The sequence below is a fragment of the Penicillium verhagenii genome (assembly GCF_028828195.1).
Source record: "Penicillium verhagenii strain IBT 33310 chromosome Unknown utg000011l_segment0_segment0, whole genome shotgun sequence".
Lineage (NCBI taxonomy): Eukaryota > Fungi > Ascomycota > Eurotiomycetes > Eurotiales > Aspergillaceae > Penicillium > Penicillium verhagenii.
In genome coordinates this window covers 394452-408162 of record NW_026643175.1, presented here as the reverse complement: position 1 = coordinate 408162, position 13711 = coordinate 394452, and the positions used below count along the sequence as shown (strand labels likewise).

Genomic DNA, 13711 nt, shown 5'->3' with positions numbered 1-13711 from the left:
TAGACCGAAAGACGCATGGTCAATCCCTAAGAATTCCGTTGAAGCCGTGTTCGGTCGGCCCCTTTGTCGGCTTACTGACGCCATCGGAATCCCTTTCTGCACGGGAATCGACAAACGCAAGGTCTCTCCGTAAGTGAGATTTCCATCCTGGAATTAAGTATAATAAAGTAGAGGGTCTCCTGTCTCTACCCGAGGACCCTGAAGGAGAAAACTTTTTCCTGGCTCTGCTCCATAGTAAGAGTACTCATCATACCACCCATAATTGCCAAATGACTAGGCCCAATAGGAAGCTCCAAGCCAAATGCAACCAAAAAGCAAGGTAAACAAGGCATGAGGATAAAGCCCAAAACTTGGCCCTGCGCAATCAGCGACACCACGGTCGACTCACGGCGACAAATTAATTGGCGCATATTACCTACAAATTAACCGAATCTCCACTTGGTCTACTCTGAGTAAAAATCTGCATTGCATTCTGGAGAGCTGGAGAGCCAATCCGGGGCCCCAACGACGGGCATTTACCCAGAAGGGGACGGCCTTGGACGGCATCTCACGGCATTGAGTGGTCGGCCCTCGCCGAAGAAGTGGGACTTCGGAGGGTCTCTCGGTGCCCTATCCCGTGGATTACGGTGTCTTTCCGGCTCATTTACTAAATCCCAACCCGAATTGACCACAGTAGGGAAAAAATCGACTAAGAAAAAAGAAAAACAGAGAAAAAAATATAAAAAATATGCTCCAAGGACTTTTAGTCCCTCCTCTTTTCAGCTGTTTTTCTGCCCACATTTGGCAGGTCGTCTATGTAGTAAGTTTAGGTGTGCGTGGGTCCCAAAATAAAATAAAAAACCGATGATCCAAAGCAGGGAAATGAAGTTGTCGGCCTCCAACCCGCTCGACTCCGCGTTTGATGTTGATTTCATGCGGAGATCGACTTGGTCGGGGTTGACTACTCCCAATTTCGTTCACCGGGACCTCATTCCCCAGACATTCCCCTCCGCATTTACAATTCAAGTACGGAGTAGCGGGGGAAAATAAATCCAAGCAGAGTTTAAGAAAGAAAATTGAATTCAAGTTTCGCATCACCAACATGGCCATTCCCACTTTTTTTCGGTTCTAATTAATTGAGTAACTGAAAAAAGTCTCAACAGACCCTGTGACCCTGTGTTAGCACGGCCCGCCCGCATCCCGATATCTTTGTCAAGTCTCCGTTAATTGCCCGAGCCTGCTACTGGAGGGAAAATTATGTCTTTCCACCGGATAAATCTCCATGGCGCACTTAAGCACTAGCTGCGGATGGGGCTTTTTTTTTCCTCTGCCGTGAACTTTGTACCATCTTTACCTTCTCGATGCGACGCGGTGGCTGTCGATGGGCGCGCTAGTCTTCATTTCCCGCGCCTCCTCGTCATACGGCGCACGGGTCCGCAGTGGGAAAGAAAGTTTTACGCCTAAGAGTATCTGGAACCATGGGTTCATTTGTTAGGAAATGCACGGTCTTGTCGGCAATTCAACAAGTCTAGAACGGATGATGTAGTGGCATTTGATGTAGCTCCTGGTACTCCCCCAAGAAAAGAGAGAGGAGAACTGAAAAATTCAGGGTATAGGGAGACCCATGGATAAGGGATTTGGTGGAAGGTAGAGAAAGAGGGAGGGGGAAAAGGGACTCTCCTCCGCAAAGAGGATGCTGAAAACATGATCGCATGTGGCATTTCATTAACCCACATGTGCAGGCCTCCAAAAATCAATCTAAACAGCACCACCTCTGAGAAACACATCCCCTTCCAAAGCAGCGCATCCACGCTCAAACTGCCGCGGCTCAAAAAACTCTGCACACGTTGAATTTCCATAGGCCAGCCCAACCAATGTTTTCTCTATTCGAAGTTAACAAGCGTCCCAAACCCAGATCAGTCACTCAAAACTCACCATGGGGATTATACCGCGGCCACCCAAATTCCTCGAGCCCATTTTGCGGGTCGCTGGCAAATGCGACCCAGGCCGAAGCCATATAGCTTGAAACCTCCTTTTCAGATTCACTATCTGAGATATCGCTTACTATCTCTGCAGTTCCGAATACCATTGGTAGATCTGATCCATGATATGTTCCGCTTCCAGGGTAAAGACGAAGGTTGTCCCAGTCGCCGAAGTATCGAGCCTGCCATGTCGGGACACCATGAGTCCATCGGTCTCTTACAGATTGACCGCTAGGGCATGTGAATGCTGCAAGATCGAATTCGGTCCACAATTTATTGCTGACAGCGATCTGGCTTGCGTATGCGGCGAGACGGTAGAAACCGGCTTCGTTGTTGTTGCATGTTACTAAGTATGGCTGTCAAGATATGTTAGTTCATACTATTCCAGATTGGTCAAACTCAACCGTTCAGATCCAGGATTCATCACAATCCAAGAATGCATCAGTTGATTTTATAACGTACCAATCGCGCAAATTTTCCTTCAGCCGATCTTTTATTATAATCACTAAAAACCGTTATCTCGTCCGCAACGGGATGAAACACTGGCTCGGGGATCGTGGCCGATGAGATCATCGCAACGTTATTAGAAACGTTCCATATATCTTCGAAAGATTTCTGGCGCATACACCCTAGAACCAGGTCTTGATCTTCGGCTTCACCTCCGCATCCCAAGGACGTAGACACATTGTGAAAAGCGTGTGCAGATTGTGCAAGTGTATTGGGGTTGTAGCTCAATGCTGTTCCGGAGTGGGAGATGAGACCGCTTATGAGGGGATCATGCGCCCATGCGTAGGAATAGAAATCAACAGAGGTACCGCCAGCCGAAGACCCGAATATTGTGATGCGGTCGGGATCTCCGCCAAATGCTGCGATGTTTCGGTGGACCCATTCGATTGCCATGCGTTGATCGAGGAGGCCCACATTTTGGGGGAGCTTTGGAGCGCCTGAGAAGCCGAAGATATTTAATCGGTAGCTGGGTGGGGAGGTGGATTCCGGTCGTCAGTGATTCAAATTCTTGGGTGGGTATATCTATGTGTACCTGTCCGCAGTTGTACGTTCAATTACCCACTTGGGCGACCACCACCACCAAAAAAAAGAACTCACCTGATCGTAACGAGCAGAACATCGTGCCGTGAGGTCAGAAATTTTCCATCATAGTATTCCGACTCAGCGCCGGTAATGATAAATCCTTGCTCGCATGTCAGACGGAGATGTGTATATTATAGTCACAGCTTTCACTCACGTCCACCATGAATCCATAATAGAACCGGTTTCAACCTGACTGGATCACGTCTCGTCCAAATATTGAGGTACAGGCAGTCTTCACTTTGCAAGCCAGGTTGTTGCAAAAATGCACTAAGAATCTTGGGTGCTTGAGGAGTCATTCCAGGATATGGAGGAAGTGAGGCGTTACTGGCCGGGCAATTGCTATTGATTCGTTAGCTAGCTCTAGGAGGCGTCCGAATGTATTGTACGTACGGGCCCTACCAATGATGTTAGCAAGGATTTAGTGAAAGTAAGACTGTGAAATAAAGACAGACATAATCATTGGCTTGAACAGTACCCTTGGACTCAAATGACACGGGTGCTGCGAATCGCAGTTCGCCCGTTGGTGGTGACGCAAATGGAATGCCTAGATACTCCAATACATCGGGGAATTTGGAGTCAACGTGGCCAATTATCAGTCCAGTGCTGGTTTGAACCGAAGTACCAAAGGGAGAAGGGTGGGCTAAGGCAGAATATTGTTGACACGGGTATATCACAAGAAAGATTGCGCATGCGGCGATTATCGACTGGGTGAGCTTGCTTTGGCCTGCCATTGTTAAGTATGATCACCTACTAGTACTTAGCCAAATACGAGACTACTAATGCAATGAACGGTGGGCAACTGACATATTAATACTACTAAGTAGCATGAATGACTTTCAAGCAAGCTTTAGATATGTGACTCAAATAGGCAGTGCTGACTGGACTCACCCCGTTCACTATCCATGGATTATGATGGGTTTAGAACGGGACTGCGATATTATTGATCATAGGATGTCAAGCATGCGTGCTTAGGCATTATCATAACAGCCCCGGAACCTTGAAGCCCGGCTCATCATTACTGGTCACTTGAGGCTCTGGTCTGGTCCTCAGAGTCGTACGTACATTTAATTCAAAGCTAGAAATATCCCGATCCTCGAGTCTTCTCGATATTGAGTTTTCCTGATCATGACCTACTACCCTTGCGTAGTCATTATACCTCGTCAACGCACACATGTGCAGCCCAGGTCTATTTATGATGGTCGGGGTCCAAAAAGAATGTAGAAATCCAAAGCAACATAACTTGGAAACTCTCATCACCGAGCGAGGATGGAACTTCTTTCTGCGAGCGCAAGAAATATAACATGCCCTGATGAACACCCGATCGCCAGATTTGTTCCCGATATGGCGAAACGAGAGAAATCACTCGGTCTGTACTCAGCGGGCAGCCACAGGATCTTAACTCCATTGTGAGTTACCCAGGAAGAGTCATGATTCAAACCATATCCGTACATGTGTTGTTCGGGCGATAAACTCAAGTCATGATGCATCAATGGTTGGTCGGAATCAACTGAACCGATATCAAACGAACTGATATCAAACGAACCCATACTAGTCTGCAGATAGTTCGGATTGGATTCATTGAATTGAACGGAGCCTGGATCATTGAGAGAGTTGCGGAAAGTTGATACGTTCCGACCGGTGGCTGGGTCCCAGATTTTGACTATATTTCTATAGGACGATGATGCAAGTCGGCTTCCATCTGGCGACCAGGCAGTTGATACTAAGTGATCATCACTAAGATCGAAATCATCCATCTCATCTGATAAGAATTCATCACTAAGATCGGAATCATCCATCTCATCCATAAACCACTGAAAAGTATCTATACTTTGGCCTGTAGTGAAATCCCAGATCCTGATAGTATCATCAGACGCGACTGCCAGTCGGCTTCCATCTTTCGACCAGGAAAGTGATGTGACATAAGATTTATGCCCACAAAGGGTAGAGAGGCTCTGGCCAGTGGCTGTATCCCAGATCATGACTGTGGTGTCACTTAATGCTGATGCGAGTTGGCTTCCATCTGGCGACCAGGAGATCAACTCCCGGAACTGGCATGTAAGGGTAGTACCCACCTTTAGAGTATATATACTCTGGCCGGTAGCCAGATCCCAAATAATAACTATATTACCACTAGATGCCGATGCAATTCGCCCACCATCTGACGACCAGGCGATTGACATAACCGTGTTTGTATGCCCTTGAAGAGTACGTTTACTCTGGCCAGTGGCCGGATCCCAGATCATCACTGTATGATCATCTGCACCGGATGCTGATGCGAGTTGGCTTGCATCTAGCGACCAGGCAACTAAGCTAACTAAGCCATTATGGCCCTCTAGAGTAGGTATACTCTGTAGGTAGCTAGTAGCTGGATCCCAGATCCTGACTGTCTTATCATGAGACCCCGATGCGAGTCGGCTTCCGTCTGGTGACCAAGCGATCGATGAGACCATGCCAGCATGGCCCCTAAGAGTAGACACCCTCTGGCCAGTGATCGTGTCCCATATCCTGACTGTCTCATCATCAGACGCCGATGCGAGTTGACTTCCATCTGGTGACCAAGAGATTGAAGTAAACAACTTATGAGGTATATGCCCCTCAAGAGTATGAATACTCTGGCCTGTAGTCGGATCCCAGATCCTGGCTGTATTATCATCAGACTCCGATGCGAGTCGGCTTCCATCTGGTGACCAAGTGATCAAATAGACCGAATTTTCATGCCCTTCAAGAGTAAACAGTCGTTGGCCAGAGGCTATATCCCAGATCATGACTGTCTCATCATCAGACGCCGATGCGAGTTGGCTTCCATCTGGTGACCAAGAGATGGAAACAACTGAATTGGCATGTCCCTTTAGAGTAGAAATACTCCGGCTAGTAGCCGGATCCCAGATTATGACTATCTTGTCATGCGATGCCGATGCGAGTTTGCTTCCATCTGGCGACCAAGAGATCGATCTGACTCGGTAGGTATGTTCATTAAGAGTATGTATACTCTGGGGGTTAGCCGGATTCCAAATCCGGACTATCTTATCACTCATCCCTATTGCAAGTTGACTTCCATCCGATGACCATATAATAGAACTAGCCCCATCCTTGTGGCCCTCAAAAATGCAGATACTTCCTTCGCTTCTCTGATCGTTAGCCATATCCCAGATCCTAATCGTCTTATCCGATGACGATGAAGCAAGCTGGCTTCCATCTGGCGACCAGGAGATCAAACGGACTGAGTCACTATGGCCTTTAAGAGTGCATACACTCTGACCAGTAGACAGATCCCAAATCCTGATTGTTGTATCCTGTGACGCTGAAGCAAGTATTGACCGGCTTTGATCTGGCAACCAGGCGATCGAATTGATGCCACCAGTATGCCCTTCTAGAGTGTCTAAACAGAGACCCCATTCTTCTTCTACCACTGGACTATTTAAAACCCAATCTGGTTTCTCAGTCTGAAAGCAACGCCTGGTAATACTCCTTGTTGGGCTGAATATAAGAGGCGAATAATACACTTGTAGAGGGCTGCTTTCAATCGCAGTTCGGAAATATCGAATGAATAGTGACGCGTCCTGTGTCCGAAGAATCATAGCCTGCGAGTTTGCTTTTTTCTATGAATGTTGCTCCTTCATTAGAATAGAAACAGACATCTTGAATCAAATAAAGAAAGCCATACCTGAGTTAGCATCGCAAGTCGTTGCATTACTTGAATGCCGTGTGAAACACTTCTCAAAATGCTGAGAGCCTCAAGCCAGTAAAGGTAAGTTTTTTGTAAAAACACATCGACGCAACCTCCCTCATTGAGGCTAAGTTCATAGTATTCATTCCGCTCGCTACCTTGAAGATGGTCTACCCAATAGACACATGCATATTCTGCTGCTGCTAGTGGATTCGGGCTAGGTTGTCTTACATCATTGACTGAGAATCCAGGGAGCTTAATGTTGAAGATATCACGTCGAAGTGTTTTGAGCATCACTTCAAGGCATCGTGAGAAAATCATATAGTGCGTAGCTCCTGTACCTCTCGGGGCTATCTCTTCCAGGGCTTCCTGAAGTAGAAAATCCTTTGCAGACTGATGGACGAATGTAATAGTATCTTCTTGTAGCGTCAGGAATGACCCACAAACTGTGATGATCTCTGAGAGGGCTTCATAACCATCATCTTCGCTATAGTCATTGTTATCATCACTCTCGGGCAGTTTAATGAGTGAAGCCAGCTCGCTAAGAGTAATAGGTCGGTAAACTGTTGACATGATGCCTAGGATCTGCTTGCAAAGTTCGGCATCTTCAGACCAGCGAACCTGATCTATCATTCGGCTATACAAATCATCCAATCCAGGAGGGAATGCCTCTAGCTTCTTGATAGCATGCCTCGGTAGTGTTCTATCAAGATTTTGACAGACTAAGGCTACCCACAGAAATGTACCTTGCGAGTTTAGCAATAAGTGGTCGTAAATTCTAACACGGGTGCTTTCTTTGTATTTTTTGACTGTCGCCAAACTCTCAACCTTGTGTTGAATGAATTTTCTCACAGCTTCGGACACGGAGACCTCATTTAGCTCCAATGAGATAGGAGCTATCTGAGTTGCAATATCAAGACGCTCAATGATATCAGGCCAGTTCCGGCTTGAGACGATCCACTTGATCTTTAGATGGGTTGATGACTGTTGCACGATCAAATCCAGAAGGGAACGACGTCCATTTGTGCACTCGTCCAAGGCGTCAATAATGATATAAGTATTGTTCAAAGTAGGGTCATTCAGGATATCCGTAAAGATAGCCGAGAGTGCACTCCAAGCATTAGCATCCTCAAATAGGGCCTTGCCTGCTTCCTTATAATGACCCCGCACGTGAGAAAGAAGAGCTGGGCTCTTCCTCACAAGTAGGTAAATCAAGCCCCGGACAAGGGCTACAGCATTATTGATGCGATCGTCGGTGGCTTGGCAAAAAAAGAAGGAGATATGTGAGTGCGCGTCGTTCCCATGAAATCGTGTCAATTCGTCGATGATACCGCACATCAGCATCGTTTTGCCCTTGCCGGGGTCGCCTCTAACCCAGAGGAGACGGTTGTTCTCGCTTTCTTGCCATTGTTTGAACTCTTTGTTCTCTAGGATCCAGCGGTATGAATCCTTAAGCAGCCCTCCGTTGGTGTTCTGAATGCGGCTCTTATCATCGTAAGGATTAGTCGTACGCAAATCCCGAAGACATGCTTGATCCGAAGATGATTCTAGTGAAAATAGACGTATTTACGTGTTAGCTGTATCAGCCACGTCTCGTTAGAGTCTTGATTCCTCACTCACCGACCCGGTTTACAGTGATAGGAGCATAGTTCTGCGCAACTTGAATTCCATGGTTTTCGCCGCCGTAGGAAGTGGTAGCAGCCATGATTATGGGTAGGACGGCTGAGTAGTAGAGCGCTAAGTCCACAATCAAGATTCAGCAAGATACCCCGCCATCAGGTGATTCATCTACTAACCGTAAAAGAAGCAACCATTTTGATTTCGTAATCCACATTATCCTAGAGGGTCTCTCCTAGAGGAACCGGGGAATGGGGTACTAGGTACTATCCAGCTTTCTAACCTTGGAAGATCCCTTTGCGACGTTGAATATTCAAATCAGGTGGATAGCAGTAATCGACAGATAGACGCAGTCCACAAATCAGGTCATAGTATCATTATTAATTCCAATATATGCATGTTCGTTCTCATATGAACAGAAATCTAACCGCGAACATTTGAAGGGCATACTTTCAGATATCCAATGCAATAAACCAACAATCATAGATATTGGTAAGAAGTTTGCGAATCGAATTAACCACCCAGCATGATCATCATTTCACCAAGTCCCACTGAGCAATAAATGCGAATGCCATCCCCACACGACCGCGCTTGGATTCAAACTCCTCCTCCGTGATTCCAAGACAATCCGTGCGCTCCCCAAACTTAGTCAACACAGCAAGTGTGATTTTCTGACCCGGAGCACCGAGCATTCTTGAATCAGGCACATCCACATACCAGAACTCGCCGCCACCACCAGGCCCGGAGCCACGCACATGTTTGAAGAGGAGCGTTTCATCTTTGCGTCCGTCGACCCCCTTGATCATAAGGAGGAACAGCGCGGGCTTGAGACGTGAGTGATGGGCCAATGTCCAGTGTTCACACACTAAGCCGAATTGGAAACGAAGGGGGCTCTGTGCACTGTATACCGAGATATCACCACTCTCGGGCTGTAGGGTCCGGCGGCCGATATTGTGGTTATCCATATCGTTGTAGGTCTTGATAGCTTTCAACCCAGTTGGCATGTCTGGGTTAATGACTGCGTATTCTTCGTAAGAGACGATGCGACCATCTTCGCGATAGAGGAAGTCTGTGTTTCCAGGGTAATGCTTCAGACCAAACTCCTCGTTTGACATGGTGAAATAAGAGGGGGTAAACTTTGGCTGATAAGGCATCCCGGGACCGTTTATGTGGCCAGAGCCCCAGCAGGAGTCGACCAGCTTCCACTGTCCACCGTCAATCTTGACAGCATTCCAGGCATGTGTAGACTTGAATGGCGGAGGGCGCGCACCTGGTGCCAAAGGCTCGTAACCGAAGCCTTTGTCGGCACCTGAGATCACGATGGCCTCCAATCCTGCCTTTGCGGCCAGCACGGCATATAGCCCCGCATAGCCCTCGCAGACGGCCAATCCAGTAGCCAGGGTGCCTTGAGGCGTAGAAGGTTTCACAGCATTATTGAAAAATGCAACAGTATCGTAATGAATATTATGATGCATCCACGTGAATATCGATCTAGCCTTGTCTGTAAGGGATGGGAATGGAGCAGTCAACTCATTCGCTAACCAGCCCAAATCTTGCGTGGGAAGGGAAGAACGCGGATACTGGGCTGCCCTGGAGTCCGGACCAGAAAAGTCTCGGCATACCAAGCACTCTGTCGCAGAGCTAGGAGTCTGCGCGGCGGCGCCCGGGATGGAGGCATGGAATTGTGGTTTGGTAGCTTGGAGTTTGGAAAGGTCTGGACGAGATCCGTGCGGAATCGGGGGAGGCACTCCGTTTGGCGGAGGTCTGTTGGTTGGTGTGCTACTGGGCCTCACGGGGAGATTGGGAGGCTTCAGCCCACCGAACCCAGACTGTCGAATATTATCTAGAGTAGACGAATCTGAAGGAGGGGGTAGCCGCCTAGTAGGGAGGCTCGGGGGCTCATCTCGTGTGGTTTCATTCGTCTGTTCGGATCCATAAGTAGGTACATCCAATCCAGAGGGCCGCCGCGCAGGAAGTGGTGGTGGCGCCGGTGATTTTTCTGATCTGATTGAGGAGCGCGATGGCAAACTAGGGCGCGATGGTCTTGTGGCTGGCGAGGATGAATCTTCCTTGCCGCGCAAGGAGGATAGCTTGGAAGTCAACCCGTTGAACTTGGATCCGTACTTGGATTCGGAGCGCGGGAGCGGTGGCACATCAACTGGGTCTTCTCTGATGCGCTTTGGTGGAAGCACGGGTAGGTCTGATTCTCCCCAAGCAGGGGCCTTTATGCGGTTGCTACCAGTGGTACCAGTAGTGCCAGTGGAATTGACAGACGTCGTCGACGCGCCACGCCCTAGACTGTTCACAGTTGTCGCAGTAGTCGAGTGAGAGGCGTCTGAGGCGAATGATTCGATTGATGGCCTGCGTGCTTGTTCTTGTGTGGGTCTGCGTGGCGGTAAAGCGGGGCGTCTTTCAGTGAGCTCAGGGCGCGCTAGAGGAGGGGGAGGAGGTGGTGGACGGTCCCTTCGCGTTGGGAGTGGAGGAGGAACTTTCGGCTTCGGCTTCAACTCCGGGCGTGACGATGGCGCTGGAGGGGGGCGCACCGCTGGTCGTTGGGCACGGGCATCTGTGGGGTCGTTTCTAAACGAGTCGCCTCCAAAACTGGACTCGGTCTCATCGTATGATGGTGGTGGTCTGCTAGAGGGTTGGCCGCGATCGGCAGGCGGGCGGAATAGAGGTGGTTCAAGGCCCGATGGGGAAGTGGCTTGGGAGAGCTTTAGAGCAGCGATTCGCTCTTGAATCGAGCCCAGCTGCGGTTCTTCTGTCATAACTTGAATGTTCACACCTTGGTAAGGGGAAACTGAGAAAAGAACTCAGCAAACAGAATATTGTAACGTCAAGTTCCAAGCGCCGATGGTCTTGGCGTGGGTCTAGCAATTCAGCCTTGTCCCTGTGGTATGGCGGCCGATAGAGGCCACCCCTAGGTCATATCCCAATTTCAGTTCCTAACTTCACCGCCCTGTTTCCCGCCTGTATTGTATTTATCATATATAGGAATATCTTAAGGGATTTGATCTAAATACGGGTAACTTTTAGAATAGACTTGAGAATAGACTTGAGAGTAGACTTGAGAATAGACATGAGAATAGACTTGAGAATAGACTTGAGAGTAGTCTTGAGAGTAGTCCAGAGAAGGGACTTGGGAATGGATTATATGACTAGGATCTCAGCCTCTCTTTCTTGCCAGTTGTTGTGATAATCTACCTAGAGAAAGAGACATCAGTAGTTAACTGCCTGAACATAATGGAGTTCAAAAACTAATATGAATTTGAATGTTGGAATTACTCGTAATTTACTTTCTGCCGGTTGGAAACTTGAAATTGGGTGGCCTCTATCGGCCGCCGCACCCTGTGGAGAACATTAAGCCGCAACCTTGGAAATCAATAGCACACGTTTGAGAAAAGTAAAAAATAAACTTGCATTTCTCCAATTGAGGGGCAGATTTGGGACTCCGCTTGTTCCATGGGTCCGAATCTATATTTGGATGGCATCCATGGTTGTACTTCAGGGCTAGTATAAGCAATGGAAGTACTTGGCATTGGCCCTGCCAACACCTGAGGTACTGGCAAGTTAACATTAAATTTCAAAATTTTGTATTTCCAACACGTTGCCTGTTATTTGGACTCCCAAACGCCTGGAGTGGCTGAAAAAAAAAAAGCACCCCTCTAGGGAAAAGACACGAAAACAGACAATAGAAGACCTAAGTACGTCCATATGGATAATGGATAAGGGATATATCCCTAATGAACACATAGAAAAAGTAAAGAACAAAGAGAAAAAAAGAATTGAGAATGAGTTCGGCCATCTAACTTTCTGACTGCAGACCCGGTGGCAATTCACCTATCGTTCATCATAAAAGGGAGATCATTGCCATACACAAAAAATAACAAGAAATACATGATAAGTGAGAATGGGTAAAAAGGAACAGACCTCAAAGGCCAGGAGTCAGCATCGTTCATCAAGAGCATCACTTCATCCTAAGGCACATAATCATGAGACAGACTAGGGGTTCACGCCCTAGACATTTTTGTACAGCAGCAATGGCTCACCAACATTCTCGATCTCGGGGATAGTGCACTTGAGATCGAATGCCTTGGCCAAAACAATCTTGAAGATCTGTTTGGGGTTAGTCAAGAGATTGTAGAACCAGAGAGAAATGAGAACGGACCTTTTGAACGTTGATGCTGTGACTGGTGCTGCTGAAAATCAAGCTTGCCTTCATTGCCTTAGCAAATCTTTTCGCTTGTAAGGATATTTCTTCTTGGTCTTCCCGAGGGAAGTTAACAAAATGATCATATTTGGTGCCAACCAAGAAAGGAATGGCTGTCTTGTTGAAGCCTCGGCCCTGGCGATACCATTCCTTGATGGAGTTCAGAGTGCTCTTGCGGGTGAGATCAAACATGAAAAGAATGGCCACGGCATCGTTGCAAACCAGCGGCAGCATGTTGACAAACTCACGTTGGCCACCCAGGTCCCAGATCGAGAAGGTGATTTCGGTGTTGCGAATTGAAATGGTCTTTTCCATGAAATTAACGCCTGCATTGGAGGAGTTGTCAGCAAAAATGATCAAGTCAAATCTTTTCATCATGGCACTTACCCAAGGTCTGAATGTAGTCTTCATCCCAGCTGCCCTCGACATACTTGACCATGAGACTGGTCTTTCCGATCTGAGCATCTCCGACCATTCCAACCTTGATGACAACACTATTTCTGGCCGCTTGCGACGGCTGGCCTCGTTGGGCGACCTCCGATGGCTGTGGCTGAGGCATGCCGTGTCGCTCTGGGCCACTTGAAACTCCGGAGCCGGGACGTGATGCGGAATTGAGCTGAGGCTGATGGGTCATGGATGGCGATGAATTAAGACGGAAATTGGGATCGGCATCTTGAGGATGATATTCAGGAGCGGAATGGTGGAAATCAGTGGATCGAGAGTGATAATGGGCTTTAGAGTCGCTAGCGTAACCTTGCTCGACTCGGATGCGACCAGCAGAATGTTCAACTGGGGCAGCAACTGAGTCTACAGGGGGTTCCTCAACATTGACGCTGACTTGAACAGGCTGCTCGAGTGGCTGTTCCTGTGGCTGTTCCTGTTCGGACGGGACTGACAGCGGCTGTGGGATCGCCTGGGCCTCGATTGGGTGCTGCTGCGGCTCCGCAACAGCATGAACCTCTGAGACAGGCTGCTGTAGCGGATCCATTCTGGCGCGTCGGTTGGGGTATTTCAGAAGGAGAGATTGTGTGTCTTCCTTGCGTTGGGTACCTGTTTACAGCACTTTTGTTAGCACCTGCGGGGAAAGGAGAGCATCCCATGTGATATATCACCAATCACGACCAATCGTTGGTCTGACGTGTATCACAGCTCAACGGGATGGAATTC

The 13711-nt window shown here is 48.1% G+C and overlaps 4 protein-coding genes across 4 annotated transcripts; all 4 read right to left on the bottom strand.

Moving 5' to 3' along the window:
* Nucleotides 1-1737: 1737 nt before the first annotated feature.
* Nucleotides 1738-3954, bottom strand: N7466_010542 (Carboxylesterase type B; the record flags this gene model as incomplete). The annotated part of the gene is made up of 8 exons (XM_057169931.1): nucleotides 1738-1862; nucleotides 1915-2317; nucleotides 2424-2934; nucleotides 3066-3150; nucleotides 3205-3389; nucleotides 3441-3445; nucleotides 3503-3774; nucleotides 3939-3954. 8 exons carry the CDS (start codon nucleotides 3952-3954, stop codon nucleotides 1738-1740), a joined length of 1602 nt encoding a protein of 533 aa, XP_057016540.1.
* Nucleotides 3955-4303: 349 nt separating this feature from the next.
* On the bottom strand, nucleotides 4304-8422 carry N7466_010541 (uncharacterized protein; the record flags this gene model as incomplete). The annotated part of the gene is made up of 3 exons (XM_057169930.1): nucleotides 4304-5947; nucleotides 6715-8264; nucleotides 8338-8422. 3 exons carry the CDS (start codon nucleotides 8420-8422, stop codon nucleotides 4304-4306), a joined length of 3279 nt encoding a protein of 1092 aa, XP_057016539.1.
* A 445-nt stretch (nucleotides 8423-8867) lies between these two features.
* Nucleotides 8868-11102, bottom strand: N7466_010540 (uncharacterized protein; the record flags this gene model as incomplete). The annotated part of the gene is made up of 1 exon (XM_057169929.1): nucleotides 8868-11102. The coding sequence occupies one exon, from the start codon at nucleotides 11100-11102 to the stop codon at nucleotides 8868-8870; it is 2235 nt and encodes a 744-aa protein (XP_057016538.1).
* Nucleotides 11103-12351: 1249 nt separating this feature from the next.
* On the bottom strand, nucleotides 12352-13532 carry N7466_010539 (Spg1/Tem1 GTP-binding protein; the record flags this gene model as incomplete). The annotated part of the gene is made up of 3 exons (XM_057169928.1): nucleotides 12352-12450; nucleotides 12503-12870; nucleotides 12932-13532. 3 exons carry the CDS (start codon nucleotides 13530-13532, stop codon nucleotides 12352-12354), a joined length of 1068 nt encoding a protein of 355 aa, XP_057016537.1.
* Nucleotides 13533-13711: the final 179 nt, after the last annotated feature.